We start from the raw sequence: 25,170 nt of genomic DNA, 5'->3' as shown, positions 1-25,170 counted from the left end.
ATAATACTTCATGCACAGTTTGTGGAGTCAGTAATTGTTACAGTTGCTAATCTCAGTTATAATTTTTGTCAACTGTCCCTCTACATTCTCATTGTAATTCCCTGTCTCTTAGTAGTTACAAACAAAATATGCAGGTCTTTGGTGACTTTCTACACTGGACCATTTCATAATACGTGGGATGCCTCCATGGGGTAGGCATAGGGAATCCCTCCCAGAACTAAATTCAGGAGCCAGGAATTCTAGATAGCTGCAGGTTCCACCTCCCTATGAAGTAGGACCCTGGCAACATAACGCTAAGGTCACTGCCTGAGACAGCTGCACCTGCTTCTTTAAGATCTGTAGGTTGTCAACTTTATTCATGAACTTTGCTCCTCCATTGTTCACCTAATTATCTCCCTGCCTCTCCCTACTCTTGGATTCTAAGGGGAAAAAATATGGAATAATATCTTAAGAATGTTAGCTTAAGAACTCTTTAGAAAAGCCAGTTGTTTCATTATTGACCTCTCTCTCTCTCTCTTTTTTTTTTTTAAATTACCTAAGAGAAAAATGTCCCATGACCTCTGAAGTTCTGGTTCATGAGTCAGGTCATGCATAGCAGTAATAAGAAGCAAGATCCTCATTGACCTGCTGAAAATTAGCCACATGGAGTTAAAATCAAACTCGATCAAAAAAAGGTGAATGAGACCAAATAAAAGATGAATTGTCATTTGCTTTTCTGATAAGTTTTGACATTTGAAATGGATCAGCAGATTTCCTACTCCTCTTGTGTCTGTAAACTGAAAAGCTGAGAGGCTCATTTATACTTCGACTTTTAGAAATTTTGTAGTGTGAGCAAATTGGCAAATATGATTACTCACAATTTAGATGTTAAAAAGAATGCCAAATTAAACACTGCATTTTGTTATTTTCAAAAACCATGAGTAAATTAAAAAGTTCTCTTTTTCTGTAATTCTTGCACACTATTACCTTCATCCAAAAAACAATATCTTGGGCCGGCCCGGTGGTGCACTGGATAAGTGCGCTGCTTGGGAAGTGCGGCGGCGCTCCCGCCCGAGGGTTCGGATCCCACATACAGACCGGTTCCCGCTCACTGGCTGAGCGAGGCGCGGGGGCGACGCCGAGGGTTGCGATCCCGTTGCCGGTCCCCGGTCCGGTGCGGGGGCAACACTGAGGGTTGCGATCCGTTGCCAGACACGGAAAAAGACAAAAAAAGACAAAAAACAAAAAAAAAAAACAAAAAACAAAAAACAAACAATATCTTAAAAAAATAGTTTCACTCATCTGAGTTCACACTAGAGCTATACCAATTAGGATTGGGTGAAATTATCATTTCTGTGTGGATACATTCTTGGAATATAATGTTTATTTTTAACTATGACAATTGATTTCTTGATTCATTAAGGCCTCCAATGGATGTACATAAAAGAAATAGTTACTTTAAAAAATCACAGAAACAATTATGAACCAATGAAGTTTCATTATTTTTAATTAAGTTTAAATTTTGGACATATTTAGGGACACTGTACAGAAATAATTTTTTTAAAGGAAGGCCATATTCCAAAACTATTGATATTAATATTTGTTAGGTCTATCCTATGAAGAATACATGAAATTATAATTAGACATTTTGGTTTTTTAATCTTACAAAATACCCACAATAGTCAGAATAGGTGGCCACTTAGAATGTGTGGATTAGCTGTGCTTGCTGTCCCATTGCCATGCAAATACTAAAAACTACCAACTGACAAGTTGTTTTTGGGGTGTGGGCAAAATTGTCAGGAGGAATGACACAATAAAATATTACCAGTCAATTAACAAGTGGGTTGACAACTGGACTTGATCAGAAATAAGGAGAAAGGGGGCTCTCCCTATAAGTAAGCTGTGATTGACAACAGATATGAACAAATATGTGGTTATTGCCAACTCTTCTTCAGAGATGAGCCATCCATCCCTTGAGACTTTAGGACTCTAGCCTGTGAAGGCATTTCTGATACTAATAACTAAGATAACTACAGAATCATTTTTAGACACAATCTGGTGTGTCTACAAATCTCCCTTATTTTTTAGAGCTATTTCCTTATTAGCTTCTTCAACCTGGTGTTTTGTGATCTCAGGCTGTTTCCTGGGGACCCGCGGCCTACTGCTGCGGGAAAATGTCCAGGCTTGCTCACCTTAGATAATGCCTTAACTTACAGGGGGAGATACAGTTGTGGGCCTCATCTGTGACTCCAGAAGATGAGCATTAGCATCAGCCAGCCAAAATTTTAGAATAAATGAAGGCAGAAATTGACATGGTATTGCCAGTAATGTTTTACTTCTTCGGAAAATTTTAATCTCCTTGATTACTATTTCTGCATTACATTTTTGAAACTCATTTTGTTATACTGCAAAGTTATTTAACTCTAAGTTACTATAAGTTCTTTCAGAGAGAAACATTATAGGCACACAGTAAGATTAGTGAATTAATTAATTAATGTTCTTGATCCTAAATGCTATATTTCACCAAAATACCTTTTAAAAAGTTATCAAGGCTCTGGGCCGGCCCGGTGGCGCACTGCTATAGTGCGCCGCTTGGGAAGGGCGGTGGCGCTCCCGCCGAGGGTTTGGATCCCACATACAGACCAGCCGCTCACTGGCTGAGCGAGGGGCGGGAGCAACACCGAGGGTTGCGATCCAGTGGCCGGTCCCGGTCCGGTACGGGCGCGACACTGAGGGTTGCGATCCGTTGCCGGTCACGAAAAAAGACAAAAAGGAAAAAAAAAAAGTTATCAAGGCTCTAATGTTGCAGACAGTTTGGTATATATACAATTTAAGCAGCCCCCTCAGTATCTGAAGGTAATGTAATTATTTCTACTAAAAGTTTTGCTTTGTCTATTTCAGGCAAGCAAGTAGACTTCTTAAAAACCAGACTAATTTTTGTTTCTAAAAATATATCCTAATGTCAAGGTATAATTTTACCACAGAGCAATTCAAATTGATTGTCCATCCATTTGAGAAATGTGTTATAGTCTCTTCACAGTATTTCAAAGAGTTGGATGTGTTGGTGGTGAAAACATTTCCTCATGGGAACTTTATACAATTAAAAGAGAACAAATGATTGACTGATGCATACTCTAGCTAATTGAAGAGATACTGAGTCAACCAGATGTTTTCAGCTGAATCATGCTCACAGATGCTATTGCTTTATTATTCCTTAATCTAGGGATTACCTCCGCTAGCTAACTTGGGGACATTTGAGGGTTTCAAATAAGCTTGCCTTTCTTTTGTTACATACTTCACAGAGAGCTCTTGCCTAAAGGGGGCCTACCTCCTGCCTTGGAAATGTTTTCAAGGAAGTTATCATGGCTGTTTATTTTTCCTGCTCTTGAATGTGGTCTTCCGTGAGGTCAGCAGAATGGAATGACAATGGCCACAGATGACAATGGAGCTGTTTCCACAGCTGGCTGCAGAGAGTGGGCAGTCTCTTACAGATGAGCTAGCATGTGGAAGCAGATGATATAAAACATCTGTCACAATGGGAATAAGCAAAAACAAGGTGCCTTTGAAGACTGCCTTTTAATGATGAGGGTGGGGGGGGGGGATTGGTCTCCATGATGAGAATGAAAGAAGTAGTTGTTGGCAGGCAGAAAGCTTCAGGCTTGTCTTGTGTGAAGTAAAGCAAAACTACATGTTGGAAAACTTTGATGCTCGTCAAATCACATGATTTTGCTGAATATTTATTTCCTTTTTCATTCCACAAATAATCTATAAGAAAAGGAAGGGAGTGCTAAGAGAAAAAAGTTGGAGAAAAACTAAGAAAAAAAACTAATTCTGGGCTTCTGGTCAAGATGGTGGAATTGATGGTCCCCAGCATCCCTCTCTCCGACAAATCGATCAATTTACAGCTATTAAAAAGCAAGACAGCCAAGCTGGGGCCACTAGAGCTCAGGGGAAGAGGAGGAGAGACCTATGGAGTGCATACAGGCAAGAGAAGCCACAATAATAGAAAGAAAGGATCGCTCCCACCGTTTCGAGCCCTGGCTGCTTCCAGGCTGGAGCTGCTGAGCACATGGAGCAGGAGCTGACAAAAGCCACAGCTGTGCCCTTCGGATGAAGTTGCTTGAAGGTGGCAGGGGAGAGGAGGGCCTTGTTGGCCCCAGGCCAGCAAGACCACTAATAAGGTCCCCATGGACCTAATTAGGGGTGAGGGACCACAGACAACTGAAAAAAAGGAGCCACTCAGAGACCAGTGAGTGATTGCAAGGGACCAGCACACTGCCCGTCCCATGGGAAGTGTTTGGAGTTTGGGTGGTAGGGGATATGGGCCACCATGGGAACATTGGGGCACAGCATGGACAGCTGACCTACCCCCCAATCAGCACAGGCCCACTCAGTGGAGACTGGTCAGGAATACAGATCTGATAAGGTGCAGTTTGCTGAAAAGACTCAGGCCCAGGCCAGAGTTTCCACACAACCCAGGTGTACCAGACCTCACAAAACCCAGAAGTATATAAAATGTCAACACTTAGAACCTGAGCTGTACAAAAATCCTTCCCCAGGGAATCAACAGAAATTTCTGGCAAAGCAGAAATTTAGCTCAACCACAGGGCTCAAGTGCTGGTCCCCACAGGAAGTTCCAACATTTTAGAAGTAAGCAAAAGACAACAAATTAGAGGGGAACAGCAAATAATCCAACACAGAACTGAAAGAAAAAACAAATACCCACAGATTGGAGACGAAGTTTGATATTAACTAGTAAAGGTCTAACACCACCAAAGAACACCTATAAAACCTAGAAGGACCGGAAGCCATCTGGGCTCCCGAGCCAGGGAGTCTGAAGAGCTGTGGGCCTCAGCCATGCCTTCCCAACAACCACACCCAGCTCAGCCCCGACCAGGAGGCTGTGCCCCCCCGACATCTGCAACCAGCCCAGCGATGACCACTGCAGGCTGCCACAGGAAGCGCCCTGGGCTCCCAAGCTGGGGTGGTGGGGGGCCTAGGGCTTCAGCCACATCCCCTGAAATCTGTATCCAGCCCAGCAATGACCAAGCCACTGCTGGAACCCCCCTGGTCTCCCCTGCTGGAATGAGGGGGGCACCACGGGCCTCATCCAAGGCCCTTCTCCTTCCTCCTTCTTCTACCCTATTTTCTTTCCCCTTCCCCTTTCCTCCTCCCCCCCTCCAACTGCTCCACAACAACATCTTAGAATATAAAATAATAACAATAATAAATTAATTAATTTTAAAAAGAAACTAATTCTGAGTATTTTCCTCTTGGATACTGTAATATATCAGTTTAATTTCAGCTGGTAGCTAAGAGATCAGAAAAAGTGTTTTTTCATTAAGTTTACTTGAATGTATTTGCAGCCCCATGTTATTTTTTACAGTTTTGAAAGGTAATATGAAAATGTTATGTCATCCAGGCCACATGGTGATAAACACTTCAAAATTTGAATACTAGTTAGTAGACATAAAGTCATATTTGTTTCTCTTGAAGGAGCAGTAGGATATGATAAAAATATCTTAGTAAACTTTTTTTTAAAGAAATTTATTTTTTAATTGAAGTGTATTAACTGTATATATTTATGGAGTACAGAGTTCTATTTCAATACGTGCATACATTGTGTAATGATCAAATCTGTATAATTAGCATACTCATCATTGCAAAAATTTATCGTTTTTTTTTTTTTATGAGAACATTTGAGCTCCTGTCCTCTAGCCATTTGAGAACATACAATAAATTATTGTTAATTATAGATGCCTAGCACTACTGTCCCCACTAGGGCTTATTTTCCCTATCTAGTTATAATTTTGTGTCCATTAACCAACCTTTCCCTATCCAACCCCCTCACTTCCCATTCCCAGCCTCTAATAGCCACAATTCTTTTTTGTTTGTTTGTTTTGTCCTTTTTGAGACCGGCCGCACCGCGCTCAGCCAGTGAGCGCTGTGAGCGCACCAGTCATCCCCATATAGGATCCGAACCCGCGGCGGGAGCGCTGTTGCGCTCCCAGCGCCACACTCTCCCGAGTGCGCCACGGGCTCGGCCCTAATAGCCACAATTCTACTCTTCACCTTAGTGAACAATTTTTGATAGAACGATGTTAGTTTAATTTCTAACCCCATCTACCTTTGAAAATTAATTAAAAACAATAAAATTAGCACATATTTTATCTCATATAGTTGCTATAGAAAGAAAAATCTTTACAATATATTGATCTGATAGCAAACAAATGCTGAGTATTGGTGGACAATAAAATTTTAGATATCCTGTTATATGACTAAAGGGGTGCTACTGCCACTGCTGTCCCCCAAACCACATTGCTGTGCTCTGGTGAGGAAATGGCCATCACTGCTGCAACATGGACTTGTGGCACTTTTGCCACCACCTGGCCAGGAAAATGGATGCCACATTCTCTGCTCATTCTTACTCTAAACTGTCTTCCAAATCTGATTCCCCTGCAGGTGCTTCTGATTAGCAGAAGTCACAGATCTATATCCAACAGCAAAAAGGTCTAGGAAATGTGGAGAGTTTGTTTTGTTTTGTTTTTCAATTTGGATTCACTTTGTGGGGAACTAATAACACATGCAGAGGGTATTAAAAAATAAATGTCTACAGCCATGAATGACAAAGGTATACCATGGGACATAACTGGATTGATCTTAATGCTGGATCTTAAAAGGAAGAGAAAGCAGATTTGGAAAGATTTATGTTGTCACATTGAGAAGACTTGACTACTAGGTTACTATGAATGATGAGGGAGAAGGAGATAAGGATGGCCTGGAATTTTCTATATTATCTCAAGAATCAGCAGAGAAAGAATATGGTCTGAGAATGAAAGAGAAAGAAAATATTTAGAATGGGTCATGGTTGTTTTGAGGTGCCCAAGATTGTAAAGGCAGTGAGCAGTTGGAAATTTGAGTTAGGAGTTCAGCACTTTTGATTAATTTTTAAACTCATTTCCGCACTTTTAATTAATTCCATTAGATCTTAACTAATAGCAATATTTTTGAATTTTTCTTCTAATACCTTGCTAACATCTTGTATTTATGGTATGTATATAGAATTAACCAAAATATTTAGATACTGACTCTTACTGTTTTATGAGGCATATAGCATTTCTCCTAACACTTGCCTGTAAAAGGTATTTCTAACCAATTGGTGTAGCAGAAGATTTTATTTGAAACTAATGGGGGTTTTAGTGTGAAGGTTGTTGTAAAAATATGTCAGAGGAAAGAAAAAATTTTTTGTAAAGGTGATTTTATGGATAAAGGCAGAAACCCTATGGAGATGATTAAGAAACTGGACTAAATATTACTGGCTGTTTGTGGTTATAACAAGGAGGCATATTAATGTTAAGATTATCTCAAGCTATCTGGCCCTCAAATAAGAACTAAAAAAAGGAATTAACAAAAAGATTAAGAATTAAACCAAGAATCTCTTTAGGAGCAATGCAATAGAAAATTCACTGAAACAGAGCCATGACATATAAAAAGTAGAGCAAAGCTTCTCAAATGTTACCATGGATATGACTCACCTGGGGATCTTGCTGAAATGCAGACTGATTCTGTGGGGCTGGGGTGGACTTGCCATGCGGCTCTAAGCTCCCAGATGATACCATCTGGTGCCAGACCACTTTGAGAAACAAGGTACTAGAGAACTGAAGGCCATTCGATTAAACTAAGAAAAAGTTAAAATTACTCATATCATATTACCGTTTAGGCAAAATGGCAATAGATCTAAGTGTAATAAAACATAACTAAGTTTCTGGCACAGATCCTACAACAAATAGGACACTGAAGAATAACAACAAAAATCTGGCTTTCATCTCATCTACTAGACAAGGTGTATATTGACACCTTGAAGGCCTTATCTTGGTTGGATGCTAATTTATGTGTTTACCTTAGGATATGTCCTTTCCACCAGAACATATTTTATCTCAGCATTAGATTACAAAACGCATCATCAATAGTCTATATACTGAGTTTGAGACATGTTAGAGACAATAATACTAATAGAAAGTGTACTTTAAAGGGAGTAAATTAGTTTTTTAACAGGGTCGTGACTTTGCACCCCTATCATTATATCTAGTTGAGTTGTCAATTCTGAACAAGTAAATTCTTAAAAATGTCTTAAAGGAGAAAAGAAGTAGCCCAGAAATGTCCTCTGAGGAACTGCAAAATAAAATGCATTTTGTAGCGAATTGCAGGACAAAGAATAGCTACTTTCCTGGTAATAGCCAGAACGGCGGTGCCTTGTGACATATTTAGGCAATTTGCACTATAAACATTGGCTATAAGTGAGATAACAGGCAGCATTTCCTCTTGATCACCTCTGTGGTTTGAGAAATGATTTCCCAGGCCCATTCACCAATAGGATCCTGCCTGACCTTGAAAATGATTTGCAGCCGTTTCTTTTGGTCTACTTGTCGTGAGGAGAAGTTTTTAATGAGAAGCTTTATGATAGCTCACAGTCCTGAGTGCTAGTTAACGCCAGATAAATATTTTACCAGACAAAAGATGGGGTCCATAAATATTCACACATCTTGCTGGCAATCCTGTTTGTCTTATCATTTGGATGAAGGCTGGCCTGGAATACTGCATCTGACATGCATTTGAAACTTTCTGTACACTGAAAAATCTACTTGGAGGTATACAAAGTGATTGCTGTACAAGTGAATAAAGCATTTATTCTCTTATCGCATGGCAAGGTTTGACAGGAATTTTAGGCAGATTGTGACACAGGAAAGCCCCAATAGAAAAGCTTAAGTTGCTTTAGTGGCCGTGAACATTGGCTGTAGTACATAAAGGAAATTTTGCAGCATTTAGTCAGGTATATGTAATTCTTCCACAGAATGGAAATTATGTAATGAACTCCAACGTTAAAACTTCCTTGGGTAGTGTGAGACTCTCAGAAGTCCTGGAACTGTCATGGTAAATGACACGAAGGTGAAGCAGGCAGTGGTCAGACATGGGCATTTTTAAGGGACGGTGGAGAAAATGGACAGATGGATCTCTTAAGTCCACCCTTTTATTCAATGAAGAAAATGTTTCTGTTATTTCAATTGAATTATCTTGTCCAGTTTGAGTGCAGAGCTACTGTTATTGTTTTGCTTTCTATTAAAGTCACAAGAACCCTGGCTGATGAGCAGGTGTCATTCATTCATTTCGTCATTCAGCACCACTAACCAAGCACCTGTTTCTTAACAGACCCCTGATAGGTTTCAGGACCATTGAAAAACAAATGTATGTATAAAGTGATATAAATGACACCAACAAACTTAGAATCCAGGGAGAAATAAAATATGATCATGATCAAAGTGTGTGCAAAATGTTCTGAGAGAAAAGATAGCCAGTGACCCACAGCCTGGGTCCATCAGGGGATATATTCCATAGAATGTAGCATTTGATAAGAATCTTATAGAACACATGCAAACCGGCTGTAGATGACAAGCACTCCTGGCAAAGATACCAAGGTTGAGAGAGTAAGATGGGTCAGAGGATGTTGTGTAGTGCAGTGTGGTGCAAGGAGAACCTTCAAGTGGATGGGTCTGGGGAATCAGGCTAGAGGGATAAATTGTGTGTTATGCTAACAAGGCCATCCTAGACCTACCTGTAGAAGCTTTCTTTTGGACAGAGATAGTTCTGAAATAGAGTGGGAAAGCACAGGCTTATGGGTAACCCACTAATCATTCACTCTAAATGCTTCTGAGTAGGGCAAGCAGGAATGGAAAATGTTTTTGGTCCCATCACTGAACTATCCCATCTTCCCTTACACTCCTCCCAACACATTTAACTTACAGTAGGGATTGGCTTAACAGTACCAATGTCCTACAAATGACGTTTCTGCTATGAAATAATATTTTTTGAAATGCTAGTTCAGCTCTAAAAATGAGATCTAGGCTTTACTTTGGTAGTGAAGGTAGTTTAACACCGTTTCCCTTATATCCCCATGTGGAACAAAAAATAAGCAAAATAGGTTCTGCCCATCATTAAAGGTGGGCATATATTTTTGGTTATCATTGTTAAAGTAGGAAAATAGTTAGGAGCTATTTTCCATGTCTCCGATGTCATTTTTTATTATGTAATATATTTGGTGGGTAGAGATCAGGGGTTTTCTTTGCATTTTAAAAAATATGAAAGGTGGTGAACTATGTTTTGATTAAGCCATTTATTTGGTGTCATAGTTAAATGGTCTTTAGTCTTTGGCTTTTGTTTTGTTTTGTTACAGATCCCTTTAAACTGATTTTAGAAGTACACAGTACATCCGTGTGGGAAAGGTATATACCACAAGGCCCCTGAGAAGTGAGGGCAAAGGACAATCATTAGTTGTTCCCCACAGCCTGATTCTTTCACACCCTCTACACCACCCCACATGGATTTTTACGGCACACATGTTTGTGCGTGGTATACAGCCCCAGCTGAGAGCTACTCCTTGGTTTTGTGTTTGGAATCAGAGGCTAATGAACACAAGTTCACCCTTTGTGGCTCAAACCATATGAAACTTGCTGAAGAGGGCCTGGGATTCTTCTATGAACAATTAGTATTTCCACTGGCTCAGCAACTGTGATCTCCATAAGTAAAAATAAGAACGGAAAAGAATAGAGTAACCTAACTGCAAAATGAAATTCCATTTATAATTTTAATAGGATTGGTTCTTATAACCAGATATATAAATTCAATGATAAAAGAATTAAGTGTTCTATTACACATTCAGTCAGCAAAACCATTTGATCAAAGTCTTAGTTTTTCAACTCTCCCTCAATAATGTAATATATTTAAAATTCTGACAGAATTCTAAAGAAGCTTGTTGAAAACACAAACAGCTACTCCTAAACATGTTTCTTTAGTTTTAGGCACAAAAGTCTAAAGGATTAAATAAAGCATTGTTGAGAATCCTAATTATCTATGTACCTGCTTTGGTAAGAAATACTTCAATGTGACATATTTACTTTATATTCTCATTCAAAATGACACTGTTGTATTAGTAGGTACTTAACAAATAATTGAAACCATTATTCACAGCTGAATAGCCATGCTATATAATTAGGATTCTTTTAAAGGGGCCTCCATGGGTAAAACTAATTTTGTTTTAGTATCTTTTCATATTACACTAAAACAGCCAACACTTCCAATTAATGATAACTGAATCAAAGCAACCCGAAATAAGAATATTTGATTTGAGTAGAAGAAAAAACTCTAATTTTATAACTAATAGATATTCTCTCATTAGGTAAACTATGTATATAACTATTCTACATTGACTGTATAGCAATGGAAAATGTCTTACTTCTAAACTACCTCTAGCTCATAGCTATATATCTCTATGAAGTAGTCCAAATATTATGCTAACTAAATCTAACCTTGCCCAAGTGTTGGAAAGAGAAACCCAGTTCCAGTTAGCCACATTTCCAAAATAAATAGAAAAATGAATTTGAACTAAAAATAATGATATAGTCATTGAAAGTCACGTTAATAGTCTTGTTTCCTTTCATTGCTCAATTATAGAATTTGGGAAGTTGGTTTATAGCATAAATATAATCTTAGCATATAATCTAAGATCTCCTGTTAGTTGTAGGGAACACACAGTATATGACTACTTTGAGTCCTTTTCTAACTACTGCAGTTCCAAATTCTTTCTCATTTTGTGTAAATGGAGCTTACGAATACACACACACACACACACACACACCAGGGTTTCTGAACACCAGCACTAATGATGTTTGTGGCAACATTTTTTATTTAGACTATATATTTTTTTAAAATTATCTATTTATTTGTTGTGTGGAACTGTCGTATGTGTTGTAGGATGTTTAGCAACAATTTCTTTTGTACCTCAGATGCCAATAGTATACTTTCTCGAGTTATAACAACTGTACGTGTCTTCAGACATTGCTAAATCACTCCTGCTTGAGAACCACTGATATGTGCACATGCACAAGTATTTTTTATGTTCATAATTTCCATAGATATAGCATTAGTAGAACTTTTTATAACAAGTGAATTTCATATCTCATCTTTAAGAGCACGGTGGTCGAGGATATCATAAATGCACACATGCAGGAGCTGTACCATGGTTTTAAAACTGTATCATGGTTTTAGAACTTCCCCTGGCAAGAACACATTTTTCCAAAAGTTTTGGATTGCTCCATTTTGATAGTAATCTCAAAAAACATTCCTAAGTACTTTTGATTTGGAGTTTTGTTCTTTCATTCTTCCAGCAAATATTTACAAAGCATATATTACATGCCTTATACTGTAGACAGCACTATAGACACTAAATAAACAATGGTAAACAAAACAGACATGATCTCAACCCTTTTAGGATGAAAAATCTAAATCAGAAATGTTGGTAAATGTTAACCATTTTTAATTTAACTAATTAATTAGTGGTATACTGACATATAAAATTAATTTACAAAGGCTGTTTGGAGTGTCTACTGCCTGCAATTTTCTATTTATAGGGATTACAAAAGTGTGTAAACATAATCTCTGGACTCTTGGAAGATATAGTGTTAAAAGAGGCAATTAGAGAATAGTAAAGGAGAGGAAGGGATTATGTGCTAAAATGGAATTCTGGGGAGAGTGTGGCTTCCAGCTTACCATGGTTATTCATCATTCTCCCACACTTCCAGCATTTGTCAGAGATCATTACAAAATGCTTCCCAAGGAGAAGGCTACCACCTTTGCCGCAGGTTTCTGGATTTTAAGCATAATTTTTAAAGTTGGACTTCCGGGCCGGCCCGGTGGCGCACTGCTACAGTGCGCCGCTTGGGAGCGCGGTGGCGCTCCTGCTGAGGGTTCGGATCCCACATACAGACCGGTTCCCGCTCACTGGCTGAGCGAGGCGCGGGGGCAACACCGAGGGTTGTGATCCCGTTGCCGGTCTGGTCCGGTACGGGCGCGACACTGAGGGTTGCGATCCGTTGCTGGACACGAAAAAAGACAAAAAAAAAAAAAAAAAAAGTTGGACTTCCCCTCCAAGTTGGTTGGAAGTTTATCAGTGTAGCTGAGGATTAATGATTATTTTGAAGGATGGGGGATATTTCTTGATCCTTTTATTCTCTCCCCGTAGCAGTCCTTCTTAAACCTTCCCCCAAAAAATCCCTCCAGAAAAACCATGCTGATATCAACAAATGAAAGAGATTAAAGACCTCTCTATATACTACAAGACAAGGAATGTTGCAAACTAATACCACAGGACACTGCAACTAGTTAAAGGAAATACCTTTATGCCATTCATAGGATGAAATCACTGTTGTTACTGGAAAATCATTCCCACTAACTAGTTTATTTGTGAGCTCAGATCATTCACTGCACTCCTTTTACATATGCTAAATATAGTTTGGTGTACACAAACTCAACCAAATGTTTATCGTAGAAATATTAAAAATTGACAGAGAGAAAATCACACAGATGAGAAAGAATAATAACCTACAACCACATTTTTTAAAGTCATATTAAATGATATAATTACTAAAAGTTATTTTCAGTTTTGCATGAATCACTATAGGGAATAGTACAACATGGACCACAAACATTGTGATCTGAGGCATTTAGACAAGACAAGAAGGGAAAAGGGGGTGATATTTTTTTCTTTTTTTCTTTCTCTCATATTATCCAAGTAATTTTCTTACCTTTTACTTTTACATTCCTAGGATTTCAAATACAAGGCTCACTGAGTTTCCAAATAGGAAGGATTCTCAAATGTATGATAACTGATCAAATGGAAGCACGTCAGGTCATCAGGCTTAGGCCTGAATTATTCAGATAATCTCCTTAGTTGAGCTCATCAAAAATGCAGGCATGGCCTCTTTGAATTTTTTTTAACAAGATGTAATATGATTATGACATAAAGGCTCATGCCCTACAGCAAGACTGGATTAAATCAAATAATTGAGAAGCAGCATAAATAAAATAAAGCCAGTTGTTGGCCTCTAAGAACTGTAACATTGGCTTATGCAATAGCAGTTTATAGACAGAGCATACATTTTAAACTTTAGGGTATATCAGAGTCACCAGGAGAGCTTGTTAAACAGATTCCAGGGCCTGAAGCCAGCGATTCTAATTCGTGGTCTGCTTCTGCTGCTGATCCACAGACCACAGTTGGAGTGGCACTGGCCTAGAATACTGACTATCACAGGAATATTAAAATAGCCAGGTCTTCTCATAGTCGTCTATGTTCTAGCATCCATATAGGTTTTAGGCCAGCTATGTGTGCTCTTAACGAGAGAGAGGTTGCATGCTTTCCCTGATTTGCCAGTGGTCCTGTATTTCAGTGGGGAAATAAAAATATTGATGCACTCTCAAAGACTTCAAATTTCTTTCAAGTATTGGCAGAAGGTTAACAACACAGATGTTTTTCTGGCCTTAGATCAGATATATTTACTCCACACATGATGATCTTTGGAATTTACCCCAATTACTGTTGAAATTGTTTATTTCAGAACTAGAGCGACCAGATCCAGTCTCTGTCTCTGTAGTGGGAGCAGCTTTGTTCTGCAGAGGCAGTGGCTAAAATGGACCAGACGTTCTCATCAGCTGTTTGGTCAATGTGCTTTTTAGTAGAATTACAGCATACTACAATATTTTTCTTTGCAGCTTAAGCATTGAGCAAACCCAGACATCCGGAGATGCTAAAATGAAAAATCTGTTTCCTCTTGCTTTGCCATTTGCCAACTGAACTCTGTCAGACAGCACATTCTATACATTTCAAGTAAACGAAATTACCCTTAATGTGTTGGCAACATCTGTCACAAAACACTCTTCAGTCTATGGCTTAAATGTATTGAGTCGGAAAGGATTTGACAGTGTACTTAATGAAGCACAATTATGGTTGAGGGCACTTGTTTTGCCTTAACAACGAAAAGGTTTTTCTTTTCTTTTCTTTTTTGTTCCACACGATACAGAGGAGATTCTGTAATCTTTGATAAACAAAGTAGCTGAAAAACACCATTCTTTGTTGTAGGTAACTAACACTTAAAACTCTCTAGTCTGTCCCCATAAAGTATCATCAAGAATTTCATTTTTCCAACAGGTTCTTGTCAATTACTTCTAGCTTACTCATTGTGAATTTCTTCCATTCCCTTGAGATTAAAGAACTTATGTTCCTAATAATTTATGGGAATTTGTCATTCATTGAACATTTTTACTAAATATGAACAAGAATGTATATTCTTACATATCCTCTCCCAAGAATCTTTTTTATTTTGTTGTTCATTTATTTGCAATAACTGGTCTGCTTAAGAAAGGAATGTTTCCCTTACATTGTTTTCCACTCTGTGCCTAGTGCTGCTATTTACAATTTAAAATTATAACAAATCTTTTCCCACTCTTTTCTTTGATTGTCAGGTTTCTGGTTTACACACAAGAAGCAGCACTCACTCTGTGGCATCTATAATCAGATGAGTCCCCAAACACTGCTTTCAATGAAAAAGATTGTCTAAGAAACCAGACAATCCTTCTTAAATTAATATTAAGTGCAGGCATTCAATCCTTCTATTCTCATTGTGCATAAATTTTGATTGATCTGTCACAGGCTCACCTACCTTATTTGCATATTACCTCCCTGTCAAAGACTAAAGTCTACCTCACACATCCCTGGAGAATGTCATAACTCCACAGCACTGAGAAGAAAGTGTCTTTACCAAATGCAATTTTCTCTTTGATTTACATGAATGATCCTGTATATGGCTAGAGCAGGCTGCTTAGAATTGAAGGGTTTGGGGGTTGTGATAGTTTAGCTGCATGTTAGAATGTCTAGGGGCAAATGTTCTAAGAACATAATCTAAATCTTAAGTTCAAGAAGAGAATTGAGGTCCTGCACCTGCTAAAGATTAGAATGTTGTGAAAGTGCCATATTTCTTTGTTGAAAAACATGCTTCAGGAATTCCATCTTAATTCTGAAGTTATTCTACAATTTATCCTAGTTGACTTAAGAGGAACTCTAGTTCTTCTTAAAGTGTTTACTTCTGGTCTGGCACAACAAATATTTGAAATGAAGGTCAGTAAGTATTAAAAAAAAAAAAGAAGGAGGAGGAGAAGAAAGAGGAAGAAATAAAGATACTTTTGTTAAAGAAATTCAGGAAGCAGGAAGAAAAGTTATATATGTCTGAATTATAATTAAGTGAAAGCTTATCTTATCATGTCTGTCATTTAAGAAGTATCCTGGTGAATGACAATTCACGGAAGCATCAAGAAATTCAAACAACAGAAATGCACGACTATGTATATTTATGAGCTACAGACCTATAAAATAATATAGGCAAGGATAATTCAAAAACTTTGTGGACAGATTCTATTATCTTTTAATTCTATTTTCCCAGAAACTTTTTGACGAACCCTCATATGTTTTCTGATGGATTCCAGCTTAAAGTCCAAATGTCTGCGAACAGAGCTGGCTTTGTATATCAAGCATTTCCAATATCTGGCTCAATTTCTGTTCTCCTTCAAGATTAATGGGAGGAGCACATAGGGAAGGCTGACTGGTAGCCTAATCTTTTAGCATTTATAGTCAGGAAGTTGGATTTAGATAATACCATGACAAACTGATCATCCTGAGCAAAAGCATTTTGGGAAACATTTGCTTGTGTGTAATTAGTTTGGGTGCTGAGGGCTTGCTGTCTGCACACATCTGGCCTAGTTTTATTTCTTCAAAATGTTTACTTACATGAAAAAAAGAAAAAAGGTCACATAGTGAGAATGTTTAGGCAAAAATAATTTACTCAAATGCATAATCATTTTATTACAACTGGTTATTTAAGTGGATTGTTATATTATGAGCTTCTTCCTTCACCAAAATCTTTGTAGTAAAGCTCTGGAATGATATAATCTCAAAGATTTCATCCAATTTCAGCTTTTTAATTTTGTTTTGAAAAAATATTGTTTCATTCTCTGAGTTAATTAAGGGAAAGAAGTAGGGTAGAGGAAGAGGAATGGAAGGTAACATGGCCTGCACCATTAGGCATATGACACTTGATATATGGATGAAAGTCTTTAAACATGTCTATTATTTCTTGTATTTCCAACATTTATAATAAATTAAAAATATATATCCTAGAAGTATGCCCTTCCTAACATCTGATAAAAGTATTTAATACTTTTGCTTTTTCTTAAATTTTAATTTATGGATGAACATAAGAATTTGACCAGCTTCATCAGAATTCAGTAGCCTTCTGTCTTTTGTCAAATGCATAGATAGAAAATATGTCAAATATCCCATATCTTTTCCATAGGAGGATATATTTCTATTCTCCTTCAAGATTAATGGGAGGAGCACATAGGGAAGGCTGACTGGTAGCCTAATCTTTTAGCATTTACAGTCAGGAAGTTGGATTTAGATAACACCATGACAAACTGATCACCCTGAGCAAAAGCATTTTGGGAAACATCTGCTTGTGTGTAATTATATTGTGGGGGATATATTTCCTCCTATGGAGAAGATATGGGATATAGTAACTTTGATTTTTAGATCATTAATGTTAGATTTAATATGACCTTCAAAGAGATCTAGTCAAGAAACCCATCTGGGGGCCGGCCCGGTGGCGCACTGGAGAGTGCGCCGCTTGAGAGCGCGGCGGCACTCCCGCCAAGGGTTCGGATCCCATGTGGAGACCGGTTCCCGCTCACTGGCTGAGCGCGGTGTGGGTGCAACACCGAGGGTTGCGATCCCGTTGCCGGTCCCCGGTACGGGCGCGACACCGAGGGTTGCGATCCCGTTACCGGTCAGTAAAAAAGACAAAAAAAAAAAAAAAAAAAAAAAAAAAAAAAGAAACCCATCTGTCTGGGCCAGCATTATCCCCCAGTGATAGATTGTATTGGGGTGATCGAGAATTGTCTATAAATCATAGATGAGTGTCATAAACCAAAAGCCTTATTCAGTATCAAGAAAAATTAGAGAATTTCTATTAATGTTCATATTTTTTAGTAAGAGAAGTTTGTAGTTAGAACAATGGAAGAGAGGATATATGTAATTTATTTGAATATGTTCTACATCAAATGTTGGAAATATAAACAACAGATATTTTAGACATATCACAGATAAATCACATCAGAGGAAATGAAGTTGCTAAAGTCATATATTTAGACAAGCACAAAATGACATGGATGGACATAAAAATCACATATGGTAGAATTTAGTCATTTCATTAGAAAGTAAACACATTTGATGTTAACACATTAACACAGTTTACTATGTTTATTTTTTAAAAGTTTCTTGCTTGTGGAACATGTTTTCAGATGGACATTGTATGTGCTTGTAGGGTGCTGTGATTACACCAACGATGGACCACCCTATGTCAATGCAGCCAGCAAACATGATGGGCCCCCTGACACAGCAGATGAATCACCTTTCATTGGGTACAACAGGAACGGTGAGTTGAAGGGTTTGTTTTGTTTTGTTTCCTTGGACTTCCTTGATAAGATGCAGTATTCTGTTTTCACTAGCATTATTAGCGAAACTGGTTCTGTATCATTGACTAACACAACTTTCAGGTTCTAGTATGAATAAGGCTGCATTCTGTATGCCTGTTCAGTTCCAGGGTACATTTACTCATGTTGACAAGGCTGAGAGTTCTACTATGTTGCATTTAAATTCAAGCTATTTCTTGTTCTGATGACACAATGCACCAGGTATAATGTCTGTTTTTGGAAAGATGCAGGTTTGCATGCACCTGCAAATCTAGACCCTGTAGCTGAATATACTTGAGCCTGGTTTTCTTTTCCCAGCTGCTTACCAGTTCAGCCTATATATCAGTCCCAGATTATTCAAGAATGAGGGGCCAACTGTGACTATGACTGATACAAAAGGCTTTTTATTTACTTTCAGTGTTAAAATCAATAAAAAGTAATTGAGAACCTGGTGTAATCAAATTATTTTCATCTTTCTTTTGAATATGTTTACATTGATGATGTTGAAAAGAAGGAAGGAAATCTAATGTGCTTGATCTTTTCTTACAGGTTGGGATATTTTTGACTAGTCATATTTCTCCTTGGGAAACAAAAGTTTATTGAAAAATGCCTATTATAGCCTTGATTTTATATCAACAAGGCATTTGAAATCATGGGCAAAACTTTGTTTTCTGAAAAGACAATTCCTCCAAATGTTCAAGAAGGAAAATGTCTAATACAACCTAGAATACTGAAACTTTTTAACTATCATTATGGAGAACATCAAAGCCAACTGCTCCTGACACCATCAATAACCATTTTATTTTTCATGAACGTTAATGAAGATAATCTTGCCATTTTTAAAGACATAGAAAGAAAAAAATATATTTTCTTCTTTCTTGGCAGCTCGAACTAGGAGTCAGGAATCCTGGATCCAGATCTTGATTGAGCCCTGATATTTCCATCTGTCTTTGGGAAATGATATCTTCAAGTCTCAATTTCCCTCTCTAGTTTAAGTATTTAACTTGATGATACCTTTAAACCTGCATGTCTCATAGTCACTACCTCTGTGATTCTGCACAGTTGTGCTGGCTTCGTCTCTAAGTACCTGTGTACATTGTGCACACTTGCTAAGTATCGGCAATTTTATCTCATACTAGTGACTTGCTTGCCAAATAGGTGTTGTTGATTCATAGACTTTTTGGAATATAAGAAGTTTCTGACATGTCCAATGAGGACTCACTAATTTGCTCTATATAGGAAGAAAATTGAAATACCTTAATGGAAAGAGTCACATTGTTTCAATAAAGAAATTTAGTTTTATTAACATAAAGTACTGATCTCTAAGGCCTCAGTTGCTGAACTTGTAAAAAGCAGTTGATGATACCTTAGCCATCCGAATGCTTGGGCTAGATCAAATGATTTGTTAGGTTTCGGAACTAGACTTTTAGAAGTCATGTCTAAGACTACATTTATCTATATAGGACGATACAGCTAATTTTCATTATGGAGATAGAGTGAATGATAATATGTGCATTGCTTTTAGCAAAGTGTAAGGATTATTTATAGTCACTTTGTACGTTACTGATAAAACAGGTCCCAAGAGCAGTACTGGGAAGCTTGAAGTTTCTCATGTTCCCACTGTAGATTTCATTCCATGTCAGCCTCCCTCTCCTTTAATGATCATAAATTCTGAGTGAGTGAAGTAATGCAATTTTACTGTATTGAATGACAATCTGGAATCTGATAAAAGAGGCAGTTATAATACAAATCATACAAAGAAACACTTTATAAATTTTTCTCACTTGAATCAAAAGCAAAGCCAACTGACTTGCTAAGGTTCAAGTTTGCAAACTAGTAAAACTATAAGAGATAGATTAACTCAGTACATGACTAAATCCTTTAGGTAATTGAAAAATAACATAAGAGATATAGAACAGACTCAGAATTGTAAGTTATTGATTCAATAGCATGTATTATGATTGTGTGTTTGAGAATTTTCAACAAAAACATATTTATCCGGGACTACAACTTTGACCCAGTTCATAATAGCCAAGTATATATATATAGGTGATATAACTCTCTTTCTTAGACAGTAAAAGTTTTAAGCATGTGGCTTATTTGTAACGCCAAATTTCCTCTTTTTTTCATATTTTTCTCCCTTAACATTAGTACTAAATAATGCTTAGATACATTATAAGCTTCCCATAGCATGATATTATACAAAGATTTAATATTTAATAAGGTCTGGAGAGGTGCAGAGAAAATAGTATTACTTTGTAGATTCATTAAACAAAATATCATTGAGTTTGTTTAATGTCCAGAATACTGTTATGTTTTTTCTTAAACTGTCACTCTAATTCTTTGATATACCATTTTAGATTCATTGTATCTGAATTTTTGATTGGCATTTAGAGTAGCTATTATGTAGCAGAGGTTGATTTTTTAAGTCAAATTTTCCCACCTTATTGCATCTTTCCAACATTTCTGTTAATAGGAAGGCAGCCTGGCATCATGGAAGGACCAGTGGGCTTTGGAGTCAAACTTGAGTTCAAAGCCTGGTCCTTCCCCCTTATTAGCAATGCATTTTTAGTCAGGTTACTTAACCTTTTTGAACTTTACTACCTCAATTACAAAACATCCCAGGGATGTTGTGAGAGCTTTAAATGCAATAATGTATGTAGCATACCTGATAGTATGTGTGACATCTAGTAGGTGCTTATGGAATGAGCTGCCCTATGCCTGTACTTCTGGTGGCTTCTTACTGGTGGGAATCTAGTCCAGGTCACCAGAAGGAATGTAGCACCTTGTCAAATTCACAGTACAACTAATTGTTCTTGTCTGTTTCACTTGATATAACTTATTTCTTTAAAGTCTTCACTTTTTTAGCTGCTAACATACTCTTACAGGAGTACAAACTCAAAAGTCCATAGAGTCCAGCCAAGTCACATTAATAAATAAAGTAGACGGAGTTCAAGCAAAACACCTTGGGAATATATAATCATTTTATAATTATAACCATATAATATTATTTCTTTAAAGTCTTCACTTTTTTAGCTGCTAACATACTCTTACAGGAGTACAAACTCACAAGTCCATAGAGTCCAGCCAAGTCACATTAATAAATAAAGTAGACAGAGTTCAAGCAAAACACCTTGGGAATATATAATCATTTTATAATTATAACCATATAATGATTGTCTCTATATTTGCTTATATCATGAACATAGTCATGTCATATACATATACACAATACTGGAGATTACATTTAAGAGATATTTTCAATGCAGTAATAATATCTCTGCCAGAGTGTCGGGTGAATAGTAGAAAGAGATGGCACCTTTGGCAGCCTGGAACACAGATGCCTTGTCAAGAGAGGGCAGACACTACTCAGCTCCAGACAGCTATTTCCACATGTGCATACAGACCCAGGGTGGTCTCACCTTTCTATTTTTCAAGATAAGCTAAATATTTGGATTTTGATGTACAATTTTCCTATCTTTGAATATTGGGCCCAGTTTGTCCCCAAAGCTCCCAGTTTGTGACTCCTGCCCAAGGTTTTCTTGGTTCTTCTCCAACTTCTCTGGCTTTTACTTCTTTTCTTTCATAGGCTCCAAAGCCAGGGTTTCAGTTTTAACTTACTTCTCATTCATGTGATTTCCTTAAGCAATCTCATTCATTTGCATGGTTTTAAACCCTACCCTTTGTGCTGAAGACTTCTAAATCTATGTCCTCAATGCTAACTTCATCTTAGAATTTTAGACTCATTTATTCAACTACTTGCTAAATATTTCCATGTGAATCTCCCTCAGATATCTCAAAGTCAGCATGACCCAAACTAATCTCATAAGCTTCCCTGAGCTGTCTTCCAACAGAATCCTCTTCCTCTTGTGTGTTCCTGCCCCCTATTTCCTTTGGAGCTAATGCCATGAACATTTTCCCTGTAGCCAAACCATACAAGTGGGACTCAGTCTAGACCCTTTCCTTTTTCTTCACAACCATATGCAATTTCTTTTCAAGTCCCACTGATTTTGTCTCATAGACATGTGTCAAATACATTCTTTCTACCAAATTTGTAAAGTGTCTGCCCAGAGCCTTATTTGATTAATTGTAATAATCTCCTAACTGCTCTTCCTGCTTTCAGTCTCAATTTGCTCCAATCCATTCTCCACCATCTTGCCACAGCCAATTAATCTAAAACTATTTGACTGTCTCTGTCCTACCTGGAACTTTTCAAAGGCTGTCAGACATCTGAGCTCACTGAAACTCTACAAAACAATGTGTGAACAGTGACAAGTCAAGATTAATACAAGAACCTCAACTCTAAAACCAGATGGGTTCCAAAGGCAGTGTAGAGCACGATCCAGTGAATGAGCCAGAGTAGGCAGTGATTAGGGCTGGTGGAAGTGGGAGCTAGGTTAGAATTTTCCTTTTTTATAAGGGGGCCTCAGGCCACAGTCTGTGTCCCATTTTCCCTGTAGGAGATCCCTGAGAGAATTGCATTGAGCCCAAGCCTCTTTTTCATCTTGACAAAAGCAGATATATTTTCTTTCTCCATGACCCCAAATTTTGAAATGGATACCATGTAGTCTAATTAACCTTTCTCTACAATTTGCCCCCTCAAATGTTTATTGTCCAATTTTCTACCTATTTGAAGCTGGGCAGAATCTACAGGACTTAAAAGAAATGAATTTTAGGCAAGCAGTGTAACTATTTTATCCCAGGGCTCTGCTGACCTTGAAGAATTTTTCTAGGTTTCCTGCTTTTGTTTATTTTTTGTTACAGGATTCCCTCGATGCAACCAAAGCCCCATTATCCATAATTTCTTATCACTTTATTGTAAGGTTTAGCAAAAATCATTGGGGACTTTACTGTGTTATGAAAGCCTCCAAATTGCATGACAATCTTGTTTTACAAGTTCCTTATCTCTTTTCCATTTGTTCAGTTGCTGGTCACCAGTGGCTTACAACGTCACCAGAATCTGTTGAAAGAAACAAAAAGTTTTGTTCTGCAGGCTTCTTATCTGCAGTTCTCCAAGCCACTGGTGATTTCTTACTTCACTGGATTTCCATGCTGTAACCCTAGCCACTCACAAAAATGATCTTGTAATTGTACTCCATTGTGCACTACAGTTCCCTAGCAGTTTTAAGTCACACCACTCCTTCCTGCTCTAAAATTCTGATGGTATCAGGTGAAAATCCTGAATTATTCACTTTGCTTAGAGTTGCCTTTTTCTTTTGCATTACTAAGTATCCATATAAGTATTAAGACTGAGAGTTACAGAAAGCAACACAGGATTTTAAATAGACTCCTGATTCAGGAAATAATATCATAAGTGGTAATGAGTATGTCTATTTAAATAACTTTACAAAAGAAAATATCGATTAACTAAGAACAGTCAAGTATAAGAAAGAAAACATAGATAAAAATGTAATAGTTTAAAAAACTTTGTTTAGTCTGATTGTGAAATAAAAGACCTTTGAAAGTAGTCTTATAACATGAAATGTAAATGAGTAGGCATTAAGTGAAAGTCTGGTATAATAGTTTATCTACAAATATTATGCTTTTCTGTTTAAAAAATGAATTCTGAGTTCACATAAATTAATGACATAATAGAAAAGTGCCAATAGATAAAATGCCAAAGAACATGAACAGATAGCTGATAAAGGAGAAAACAGAATGCCAGAGAACATATGAAAAAATTGTAATCAAAGAAAAAGAAATGCACACACACATATCATCAAATGAAGTTATTAAAATAATACACATTGCTGATGAAGGTGTAAGAAAATAAGCATTCTCGAACACTGATTATATATATGATGATGGGAATCTAAATTTGTCAGTTGGATAGCAAGGTGGGCAGGCAAGACATTTCAAAACATTTATATTGACTGACCGAATGGTTGTGGTTTGGAGAAGCTAGTCTGTGGAAATATTCTAAAATAATGGAAAAGACTTCATGCCCCAAAAATGTTTGTGCCCCAAAAATGTTTGGCACGGTGTTCTTTATAATGTCTAATAAAGAAGAATTAAATAGATCTAATGCATCCATAAATCAGAATGTAATGCAGCATAAATCATGAGTTTAAAATAATTAGGAAAAGTATTATTTATAGTGTTAAATCAAAAAAGCTGGATGTAAATTTGCATATTTGGAGTACAGTATCAGCTATGAAAAGTATATTTATAAAATAAGGCTGTAGAGAAATGCAAAACAAGTGTTATTATTTCTGGGTGATGAGATTAGGGTAATATCTATTTTAATCTTTATACTTTTCTATATTCTCCAACTATTGAACAATGAACATTATTTGTTCTTATTATTTATTTTAAAATGTTATAAATATATTCTTGTGAAATGACTGGTGACATGGTCCTTTTTAATTTGTTTTTTGTTTTGGAATGGTAATGTATGATTGCAGTTTGTTAAAAGGTACTAGGAATACTAGGAATTACTACCACTACTAATAAAACTTTTGGAGACACTTTAAAAGTGATTCTACTTAACCCAGATTTGGGGATTATAAAAAAAAATCACATTGATTTTCTGAGGGAGGGACAAAACAGGCCGAGGAAGATGACAATGTTCTGGAGCAAACCGTACTGTTCCAGCAGATCCTAACAACATGTACAGTGTGAGGGTAATGGGGATCATGGTGTCAACTGAAAACTAAAGGTCATAATGCCTTGACTGCTTGAAGGCAGGAAGTGGGAAGGGGTGTCAGGCAATCATGTGGCACCCAGCAGTCTCTTCCAAGTTTTAGAGCAAAGTTTCTATTTTATTTTCTTTTGTACTTCATTGCA

The 25,170-nt window shown here is 37.3% G+C and overlaps 1 protein-coding gene across 1 annotated transcript in view; it reads left to right on the top strand.

Annotated features, from left to right (window-relative positions):
* The window catches only part of RBMS3 (RNA binding motif, single stranded interacting protein 3), a gene marked incomplete at its 5' end in the record, with an annotated part of 267,704 nt that overhangs the window by 178,110 nt on the left and 64,424 nt on the right, over positions 1 to 25,170 (top strand). The window contains one exon of the mRNA XM_008580173.1: positions 18,237 to 18,347. Within this exon, the coding sequence (XP_008578395.1) occupies positions 18,237 to 18,347 (111 nt within the window). The remainder of the gene's footprint in view (positions 1 to 18,236; positions 18,348 to 25,170) is intronic.

The sequence above is a fragment of the Galeopterus variegatus genome, unplaced genomic scaffold (genome assembly GCF_000696425.1).
Source record: "Galeopterus variegatus unplaced genomic scaffold, G_variegatus-3.0.2 Scaffold2040, whole genome shotgun sequence".
Taxonomy (NCBI): Eukaryota; Metazoa; Chordata; class Mammalia; order Dermoptera; family Cynocephalidae; genus Galeopterus; species Galeopterus variegatus.
This window is presented reverse-complemented; position numbering and strand designations above follow the sequence as displayed.